We start from the raw sequence: 10,984 nt of genomic DNA on the forward strand, positions 1-10,984 counted from the left end.
ACTCAAAAGAGATACCAACACATTCTTCCCAAGCAGGCATAGGGCCATTTGCAGCACTCAGGTGACTGTATCATGGGAATCAGGGTTGCCTCATAGCCCTACATTACTGGGTCACGAACCTTTAAACTGGAGACAACAGTGCCGACACCTGATTTAACCGTGTCTCTTCTACATAAAGGGTGGAAGTGGAATGTGCATCAGTGATCCCACTGCAAGATGATGGACCCTCAGCAAGAAACTTGAAGCCAGCATTTCCAACACTCTCAAAACTGGGAGTCCTACACAATTGCAATTGCACAGCAGCTCAAGGCCACAATAGCCCAAAGCTCCCTAACCCGGGGCGGGGGGGGTGGGGGGTGGATTTCTGTACTGGAACCTCCTCAGGTTGGGAAACCACTCCTGCTGTCACACCCACAGAGCACTTTCTGGTTGAACTCTATTCACAACAACTCTCTGTGCTCCCTGCTGACCTCCCCTCAAAGAACACACAGGGAAGGAAGGCAGACAGATTTACGCAAAGCCAAGAATCTGAACAAGAGTAAGACTTGCAGCAAAACAAGCTAGTCAACAAAAAGCATTAAAAAAAAAAAAAGAAAGAAAATTTGATCCCACATCACCAGCTAGTCTGTCTCATAGCTGAGCTTGCTTCAAGGAGGCTGGACTAGAAATCTGGGATGATGAACTATTCTCTGCTTCTGTGATTCCCTGGGAAAGCCAATACAGCCATAACATACACAGAGATCAACAGGTAAGAAGGCAAATACTGCATACGATTTTTTAAAAATCAAGATCTGAATATAGGAAAGGGATAAGTATAACAGCCAGCGATATAATCCGTCTTCTGGAGGCCATCAGGGTCTACTGAAAACTAACATTAACAAAATCTTATTAACCTGACCAAATTAAACAAGCAGGCACAACACCTCCATTCATGGAGATACAAAAGCCTAAATTGTAAAAATCATCTCTAAACCCCGCTGTCATGCATCATCCTCCTAGCTCTACTTAAACACTTGGATAGACAGTTTGTGAACCAGTCCCCCACACAAGTCATTGGAGGAGTTGCAGTCCCCCTCACTTTTTGACTTGTCTTTTTTCTCCAAGTCCAATAGGTTGCACATCAGTCACTGCTTAAGAGCATGGTCTAGTGTCTTTTCATACTGGAACTGCTACTCCTGCCACCTCTCTAGACTTTCATGTTCCCAAGCCTCCATCAAGCCTCATCTAAGTGAGCCAAGGCCCTTCATGATCCTTTCAAACACAGCTTTCATGCTGTCCTCCATCTCCTCTTCCCACTCTTACCCACCACTTATCCTCAGGGTACTCATCCTCCCAACCTGGAAGTCTGGGATGAGGAGCAGAAGAACCCCCCCTCCCCCCAGTTCAGGTGGAAACAGTTAGAGACCTGCTGCTTCACCTGGGCTGTCACTAGTCCATGGGGCCAGATGGGATCTACCCGAGGGTGCTGACGGAGCTGGCGGATGTGATTGCTGGGCCGGCTTCCATCATCTATAGGCAGTCATGGTCATCCAGACAGGTCCCGGGTGACTGGAGACTTGCTAATGTGACACCCATCTATAAGGGTCATAAGGAGGAACCAGGGAACTACAGGCCTGTCAGCCTGACCTCAGTGCCAGGAAAGGTGACGGAACAGGTCATCTTGAATGCAATCACACTATGTATGCAGGACTGCCAGGGGATCAGGCCCAGTCAGCATGGGTTCATGAAAGGCAAGTCCTGCCTGACCAACCTCATCTCCTTCTCCTTCTATGATTGGGTGACCCCCTGGTAGATGACGGAAAGGCTGTTGACGTAGTCTACTTATACTTCACCAAGGCCTTTGACACAGTCTCCCACGGTGGTCTCCTGGAGAAGCTAGCAGCCCATGGCTTGGACAGGTACACTCTTTGCTGGGTTAAAAACTGGATGGACAGCTGGGCCCAGAGAGTGGTGGTGAATGGAGTGAAATCCAGCTGGTGACCCATCACCAGCAGTGTTCCCCATGGGTCGGTGTTGGGGCCCATCCTCTTTAGTATCTTTGTTGATGACTTGGATGAGGGAATTGCGCACACCCTCAGTAAGTTTGCAGAGGACACCAAGTTGGGGGGAAGCGTTGATCTGCTGGAGGGTAGAAAGGCCCTGCAGAGGGACAGTATAGGTCGATGGGCAGAGGCCAATGGGATGAGGTTCAACATGGCTAAATGCCGGGTCCCGCACTTTGGCCACAACAACCCCATGCAGTGCTACAGGCTTGGGGGAGAGTGGCTGGAAAGCTGTGCAGAGGAAAAGGATCTGATGTCGACGCTCGCCTGAACATGAGCCAACAGCGTGCCCAGGTGGCCAAGAAGGCCAATTGCATCCTGGCTTGTATCAGGAATAGTGTAACCAGCAGGACCAGGGAAGTGATCATCCCCCTGTACTCAGCTCTGGTGAGGCTGCACCTCGAGTACTGCGTTCAGGTTTGGGCCCCTCACTATAAGAACATCGAGGCCCTAGAACGCGTCCAGAGAAGGGCTATGATGCTGGTGAAGGGCCTGGAACACAAGTCCTGCAAGGAGCAGCTGAGGGAACTGGGGTTGTTTAGTCTGGAGAAGAGAAGGCTCAGGGAAAACCCTATTGTTCCCCCCAACTACCTGAAAGGAAGGTGTGGGGAGCTGGGGGTCAGCCTCTTCTCACAGGTGACTAGTGATAGGACTAGAGGCAACAGCCTCAAGTTGTGCCAGGAGAGGTTTAGGCTGGAAATGAGGAGACATTTCTTCTCAGAAAGAGCAGTCAGGCATTGGAACGAGTTGCCCAGGGAGGTGGTGGAGTCACTGTCCCTTGGTGTGTTTAAGGAAAGGTTGGACCTGGCACTTAGGGATGTGATCGGTGACATTGGTGGTAGGGTGATGGTTGGACCAGATGACCCTGAAGGTCTTTTCCAACCTTAATGATTCTATGATTCTTCGTGCTGCTTCAGGCCTGTGGTGTTGCAAAAACGTCTCAGAGAAGCCTGCAACAATGTGAGGACAACATTTAGGGTGGATGACCTATGTGAAGAGGCAGGGAAAAGAGGCTGCTGAAGAAGAGATCTTCTGCAGATTCTTCCGAAGAACAGAAAGTCTGTTGGTCCTTGAATATATGTGACAATGCACGGTTCTGTTGTTTATTGCCATCCTTCCCACAGTTCTCAGGCTATCAAGGACAGTTCTCTGTAGACAGCAGTAACACTGGGATAGATCCATCTCTGCCTTAACTCCTACAATAGACAGGTGAAGTCAAGCCCTGAAAACTAACTTCAGCAGCAGGGGGTGGCACAGCAAATAGAGCGTCAGGGTATTGAGATTACCTAAGATTAAGATTACCTAAGAAGAAGGGTAGTTTGTTAAACAACAGGAGAATAAAGAAGCCTCCTTGGTAATATCAATCCTTTCTTTGCATTGTTTTTTTTCTTTATTAGAGATTTAGCTACTATTTCGGACATTTTCCAGCCTCTTCTCCTTTCCTGAAACTGTTGGCAATAAAAAACGTCAGTCCTGTTTCTTAAGGTTTGGGGATCACAGAGTGGTTGGAAGGGACCTCTGGAAGCCATCTGGTCCAATACCCTCCTCAAGCAGGGACACCCAGAGCAGCTTGTCCAAAACCACATGCAGGCAGCTTTTGAACATCTCCAAGGAAGGAGACCTGACAACCTCTCTAGGCAATCTCTGCCTGTGCTCCATCACCTTCACTGCCATGAAGACACTTCCTGGCATTCATATGGAACCTCTTCCACTTCAGATTGTGCCCACTGCCCCTTGTCTTGTCGCTGGGCACCACTGAAAAGAGCCTGGTTTCACCCTCTTTGCACCCTTGCTTCAGGCATTTGTATACACTATAACATACCCCTGAGCCTTCTCCTCTTCAGGCTAAACAGTCACAGTTCAATCACAATCCTCCTATGAGATGTTCCAGTCCCTCAATCATCTTCATGGTCCTTTGTTGGACTCTGTCCAGTTATGTCCATGTCTCCCTTGACTTGACCACCCTTCACCTTCATACATATTTATCACCTGTTGGACAGGATTCCGAGTGACAGATTTCCATTTTTGCTGATTGCCAACAATTAGGCAAGAACCATTAGAAAACACGGCATATTACTAACCTTTTGAAAATCTGTTATATTTCAGGGCTTGAGCATATGGTAATACCTTGGGTGGCACCCGAGAAATCACGATGTTTGGGCCAATCCATCAACTCCCCCAGCAAGCCCAAGCATGCCTCCTTGCCCTTATGAGCCCACTGGGTTATTAAGGCTGCCCATTTATTCCAAGTATCACTTGGTATGTAGTAAGTCAAAGGCATTTCTCCTTTCGGCACACAGTGAAGGACCAGCAGGAGAAGGGCCAGAAACATTTCTGATTTCAATTCCAGTATTTCAAATGCAGCCCAGATTCATTCACAGATGGGTAACGTTTCTTCTGACAGGGTATATACCTGGTAGCCTATAGTTGGATCTCAACTGTTGCTCAGTTTGTCACCTGAATGTCACCTTTTTCCTGGTGACTTGATCCGTAGGCAGACTGTATCCAGAGATGTGCATTTGCCAAAATCTCACCATTCCAAGAAAAAAATTGTTTCCTTTTTATTAGTCAGCAGTACATTGTCTTGATTCTGGAAATCACATCAGCTGGAATACGACAGCACATCTTGCCATTTGACACAAAGAAACTATTTCTTGCACACGTTTTTTTTACCTCCTTTGAGTGTGAATCTTGCCTTTAGTAAAATCCCAATCATCTCTTCGCTTTTGCTATACACTCAACTCTTAGACAATGTTTCCCCACATTACAAAGTCATCAATGTGTGCTCTGAAGCACTGCCTTCTTCCAAACCCTTTTGTACAAGTCTGTGACAGATGGGCTCGGTGTCCTTCCTTGTGGCAGAAAAGTTCTAAGCATGTTCTACTTCTCTCCAGGTAAAGGCAAACTGTGGTTTACACTCAGGGGCCAGGGAAACAGAAAACAAAATACATTATCTGTGTCAAAAGTCACATACTCGGTAGCAAACTTTGCTTTCAGTTCCTACTGTAGTTCAAACATCTGATACTGCTGGGTTCAAGGTTGATGTTACATCTCTGGTTAATCTCCAATCCTCACTGGACTTTCACACTAGCCAGATGGAGTTGTTGAATGGTGAATGGGTTTGAGCAGTTACCCCTGAACTTTCCAGACCTTTGGTAAGACCCACGTACAGGACTGTGTAAATCTGTGCTGGCCCAACATTGCCACCAGTGCACCAAGTTGCAACCAGTATCAACTGAGGTGATGTCTGCTGCAGTCCTCACTCCCCCTCCTTTTGAGAGGGTCAAGCAGTTGAGCAAAGGAGTGTCCTCAGTCATTTCTAGAGTGATAATATCAAATGCCCATTGATGTCCTCATTGGTCTCTAAAATATCCACTCATTAAAAAGTCAATGCCAAAGATGCATGGGGTGCACAGCCCCACGAGCACCTCATGGGTCTTCTGGTTTCCTTCAGTAAGGCTGCATTCAGCTTCTGCTGAAATACAGCTTCTCCTGGAGTTTGGTGAGTCCTTTGACAATGCAGACAATATACACACCGATAGGAGACCTCCTCATAATTTTTAAGACAATGATTATCTACATCGAGTAGCTCAGAACTTCCAAAAGATAAAAGGGCCTCATGAAGTAGGTAGCTGCTTGCCAAATCTAACTGCTTTGGAGCAACAGCTGGAATCTATGTTCTAATCCTGAGGAGGGAAGCACAGAGGGAGGTGTTGGTGTCTTCTCCCTGGTAACTGCTTGCTGACAGGACATGTCAGAACAGCACAAAGCCACACCAGGAAGGGTCAGATTAGGCACTAGAAAAAATGTTTTTATGGTGAGGGTGGTCAAACATAGACTTCCTAGAGAGGTGTCTGATGCCCCACACCTGTCAACGTTCAAGCGTCAAATGGACAATGCCCTCATGAGTATGCTTTAACTTTTGGTTAGTCCTGAAGTGGCCAGGCAGTTGGACTTGATGGTCTCTGATGGTCCCTTCCAACTGAACTATTCTATTCCATTCAAATCTTCAACTCCTGCACCACATCGCTGATTTTATCAACAGAAAACAAACTTATCAATTGTACTCCAAGATTTTATAAACAAGCATTAAGTTGGAATCACCAGCAAAGGTTACGATAACCTTCATAAAGCTCATATATTCTTCCTCTAATACCGCAACTTGCTTCATATAACAGATTTAAGTCTAACCTCCTCTAGATTTATGGCCTTCAGCCCTGCCTCACTTCAGTGACTACATTCCACTGTGCCCCTCCCTTAGGTGCTTCAAGCTATATTCAGATATACTCAGCTCACGTGTTCCTCAGCTACCTAACTGCTACACAACTTCCACAGGCTCCTCATGCAACCTGTATGAACCCTTCCCGTGACACTCACACTCCACTTCCCTTCTTTGCCTTCTTCAATATCTGTCTCCAGCACCCTTGACTTCTTGTCCCATTCCCTATCTGCCTATTCTCAATTTTACCTGAGTTCCCAGTTCTTACCTGCGGGGTGACAGCCCCCTTTGTCTTCTCCCCCCACCTTACTAGCTCCTAGCCTCAGGCAGCTCCCGCAAACATTTCAAGCTTCCCCTCCAACCTCCAATTTCTAGTTCTACCTCTACAGCCAAATGGTACCATCTTCTTTAGCTTCTCTGACCCCACCCTCAGTCTCTCCAATTTTCTTATCACATCTCCCATACCATACTGGTACAGTTCAGCCTCCTAGCTTTGCCAGCCTTACACAAAATTTTTGGCCTCCATTTTGACTCCCAGTATTACTAGACTCCTCTGAGTCCTCTGCAAATTTATTTCCATTCTGGAGTTAAGCAACGCTCTTTAAGCTACAGAGCAGAGCATTTTCTCAGAAAACAAACTAACTCTAAAACACTACACCATGCAAATAATGCAAAGTTCTATGCTTCACTTCTACACTTTCTCCAGAATTACACATGCAACATTCAACAAACTAAACTGTAAAATTTCTACCACCTTCTTTTGCCTAACAACAGTGAATCAATGCTTTTTTAGACTTCCGTGAGCCAACAAAACTCTAATAAAATCTGACATTAGTACATTAGCTATTCCAAAACTATACCAGCCAGTACCTAATAACTTGTAAACAACTGCACACCAACATCAGTGTTACAGAGGCTATTTCCTGTACACATGTTCCACGGATTCCTTATACATATTAAAATCATTAGACATGTTAAACCCTGCAGAGAACTTGCACATAACTCCATTTTTTGTAAGTGCATGTTTCAGCAAGCAATACACAAACAGTAAGCAGAAAGAAAAATCAATTCCTAATCTTTGCTGCTCTGTATATTTCAATGCCAAGTCTTCAATGCTGACACAAAATTTAATAAAGGTTTGTGTAGAGCTTCATACAACATGGCATTGCAGGGAAAGCATCAAACAATTAAAATGCCCCTAAACATACTTCCATACTAGTAAAAGACATTTCTAAGAAGGCTTGAAAATGTTACCTGGCCACTGTTGCTGGTGTATCTCACACCAATACTTCCTTACTGAGAGGATATCTTTTAGGAGTATACTACTACAGTCAGAGCCATAAGCAGCACAACTTGTTGGATCTTTTATAATTTGCAAGACATAATTCAGAAGTTCCTGGCATTCCAGTCTGGGTCCTCCTATGGAAAAAAACAACAGCAGACTCCAATTAATCCAAAGTGTGCCAAATAAACGTGGAATTAATTGCTTGTAAAATGAACATTTCCATGTTTACTTAAAAATAAAACTACAGTTCAGAAACCATTTTGTTAGAGATCATCTACTTAAACTGCTTCTAAGAATGAAATTATGCATGAGACAGGAGAGGATACACCAGTTAGAAGCACACTGAATAATCAGAAAAAGGCACTGTGATCATGAACAAGGACAGAGACACAAAGGACTAACTCACATGAAGATATTTGAATTGTAAATGTCTGGAAGCAACCAAGATGAATCCCACCCTGGTAACTCACTTCAGAGAAGGAATCTGAAGTTTAAGGCATCAAAACAAAACAATAATTTTATACGACCATTTATTACTGACTTCTATTAGCACGTCTGATGAAATATTTGACCAGGCTGCCAATCTCTTGCATCCTCTTCTGTCTGGAACTTTGGGTTGAAGCAGATGCATTTGGTTTTGTCAGTCTGAGGTTTTCCATTTCTTTCTGGAAATATTTCTTCAAGACACTTCAAAAATATAAGAGATACCAATGAAAGATCTGCAAATTTATGACTAATAAAACAGGTAAATGTTTTAAACTAAAACACTGGCACTTAACCTTTTCATAATTATAATTATTAAAAACTAAAAACAACAAAAATTGCTTTTAGTTTTTAAGATAACTCAAAAGCAACCTGAATAGGAACCAGACTTTCCTATTAACTTTGCATGATGTTACATACAATATTTTTAATTAGAAAAAATGCAATACCAAGTTTTTATTTATGATACAACATTACACCACAAAATAATAATAGTCCCTTCAAGTCCTATTTCTCTATCATTTGCAATTAAAATATAGTATGAATAGATTAAACTTTTCACTGGTTTTGTCACTGCCAATTACTGTAGAATTTCTGTCCTACTACTTGTATTCAGCTGAAAGTCTGTTTTTGTATTCTCATATGCTACTGGTCATCCCAAAAGCAACACAAAAAAATTATCAAATACTTCTCACAGTATTAGTGGTACATCTAAGAAATGAGAACTATTCAAATGTTGTCCAACTAAAAAACATGCTGGAAAGCTGCCTAGACATCAGCTTACAAAAACTAATACTTCAGATGCACTTTTAACATGAAATTAACATTGGGCTCTACTGCTCTAAGAACTTACCACACTCCCACTCAGTCTTTCCTTGTAGTATACCTAAAGCAGACTATTTCCAACATGGGCCTCTACAAACCTCACAGAACAACTTCTTTAATTGAAAAGCCACAGCCCTTCCATTGTGTTTTGAAGAACTGAGTAACACAAAAAATTCTGATGAGCTATATCCAATCTACATACAAACTATAGAATGAAAATCAGACGTAGAGAATTTCAATAAACAAAAGTAAGTATTTTTTTTGTATGAAAAATCAACCACCTAATTAATGATTAGTTTCCTAGCAGTTAGATCTACTGCATCGTCTGTGTGGTAAGTATTGCACTGAACCACTTCATGAATTTTTGGCTAATTTAACTTTAGCTCCTTTAGAGAGAGACTAACATAAGTCATTTCTTGTTTACAAACTGAAAAGAAGTCTGACTCAATCTGCAGAATGTAAGTATTAATATAAGCCTGATGAACAGAATAACAATATTCCATGCAAGAGAACTGTGACCATCCAAAAAGAGGAGGAAAAAAAAAAAAAGAGGTGCTTCGCTCTGGACAGGACAAGGAAACTACCTAAATACGGCATCCCAGTTGAGTTGGTTTCCGTGTCCAGAATCAGAATTCTGGTCCAGCCGGAGAACTGTTCCAGGATCACGGAGGAGTCGCTTGAAATTTTCAATTTCATTCTGAAAATTTATTTCAAGAAGAAGAATTATTAATGGTTCCCTTCATTGCCTTAGGCACACACACCAGAAGAAAACTTGTTACCCTTCGCTCTGTAGCTCTCTCATTTTCAAGGCGACGACAGCACATAAGTAGATCATGCAATGCGAAACTCATGGTTCAGCTTAACATTTGTAGCTGCAATCAAAAGAAATGGATAAAACAGTAATCATTTTATTTAATACAAAGCCAAGCCAACCAGTTCAAAAAGCGGGAACACAATATATTGAAAACTCCATGTTCAAACACAACTACGGTGTTACTTCACTAAAAAGTTGATTCATATCTGGGTCAGTCCTACTGGTCATGAGACTGAAGTAGAAAATCTGATGTCAAGAACGTAGGCTATTCCCACAAGAAACTGTCCTAGATAATAAAAGCAGAGGCCCCTTTCACACCACTCTGACTTCTTTTGTTTCTAGGAGTGATGGCAGAGCAGAGAGTTGGTCAGACAATACTGAGTGAACTATCAAGGGTAACAGGATCAGAATGACACAGAGCTGAAGACAATCAGACAAACAACGCTCATTTTCAGTAGTTAGCCATTAACAAAAGCACTCTTAACCAGGTGCCAGGAGATGTGAGTACTGTGAAAAGTCTCTTCCTCTCTAATATCCTTCACTTCTATGGGTACGCACTATCATATCGGCTAGTCCTTTAGGTCTCACCTTGCCAAAGGATATTTGAGTACCAATCACATGGGGAAACAACTTTTTTCTTCTGTGACTGCTTAAAAGTATACCTTATCTCCTCTACCAAAGATGGGAATTAGCGACATCTTGCATCTGTTTTCTGGAAGATTACGCTGACACAGATCATGAAGATGGAACTGAATACGGCTTCCATGCTTCTCCTTTTTACCACTTGAGGCTAGACTAAAGAGAAGCTGTCTGAAAACGCCAGACAGACCTACTGAGGCCACCACCAGCCACTGGGAATGGGCATGCACGATGCACACACCCCACGACCTCTCGAGCACCGAGGTGAGAACACAGAAATATCCATTCAGACAAATAAAACGATCAAAGCTTTAAAAACCTGCTGTCTTACCCTATGTTCATCCCCCTGGGCTCTCATCGGAAAGCAAGGCACGACTTTCTAAAACCCAACAACGTGTTCGCGCTCCCACGGTGCAGGAGGACGGCTGACCGAGCACGTTGCGGGGACCGAAGGGGGACGAGGAGCCAGCCCCCCTCCCTTAACCCCCAGCAGCTCCTCCTGCTCCCCCCCCGCCCCTCAGAGCCCCGCCGCCCCCCGGCGCGGGGCCGGCAACCGCTGGGCGCCCACCTCCGGCGGGCGACGGGCAACAGCCGCGGAGCGGATCCGAAGCGAAACCGGAGCGAACCGAGGGCGGGGCGGAGCTGGAAGCGGATGCAGGCGGGCAGCGGGTTCCGGC

At 44.2% G+C, this 10,984-nt stretch overlaps 1 protein-coding gene across 3 annotated transcripts in view; it reads right to left on the reverse strand.

Moving 5' to 3' along the window:
• ATM (ATM serine/threonine kinase) overlaps nt 1-10,981 on the reverse strand; it is a 77,836-nt gene extending 66,855 nt beyond the window's left edge. For 2 of the 3 annotated variants that reach the window (XM_035542376.2, XM_035542374.2), the window contains exons 1-5: nt 10,876-10,981; nt 9,634-9,726; nt 9,439-9,551; nt 8,088-8,233; nt 7,516-7,680 (exon numbers count right to left, since the gene is read on the reverse strand). In XM_035542376.2, coding sequence (XP_035398269.1) covers nt 7,516-7,680; nt 8,088-8,233; nt 9,439-9,551; nt 9,634-9,705 — 496 coding nt within the window. In that variant the 5' untranslated portion in view covers nt 9,706-9,726; nt 10,876-10,981. Of the gene's footprint in view, nt 1-7,515; nt 7,681-8,087; nt 8,234-9,438; nt 9,552-9,633; nt 9,727-10,638; nt 10,780-10,875 lie in introns of those variants that run through there. The other variant, XM_035542375.2, reaches the window with a different exon arrangement.
• Between the last annotated feature and the right edge of the window lie 3 nt (nt 10,982-10,984).

Source organism: Cygnus atratus, chromosome 1 (assembly GCF_013377495.2).
Source record: "Cygnus atratus isolate AKBS03 ecotype Queensland, Australia chromosome 1, CAtr_DNAZoo_HiC_assembly, whole genome shotgun sequence".
Lineage (NCBI taxonomy): Eukaryota > Metazoa > Chordata > Aves > Anseriformes > Anatidae > Cygnus > Cygnus atratus.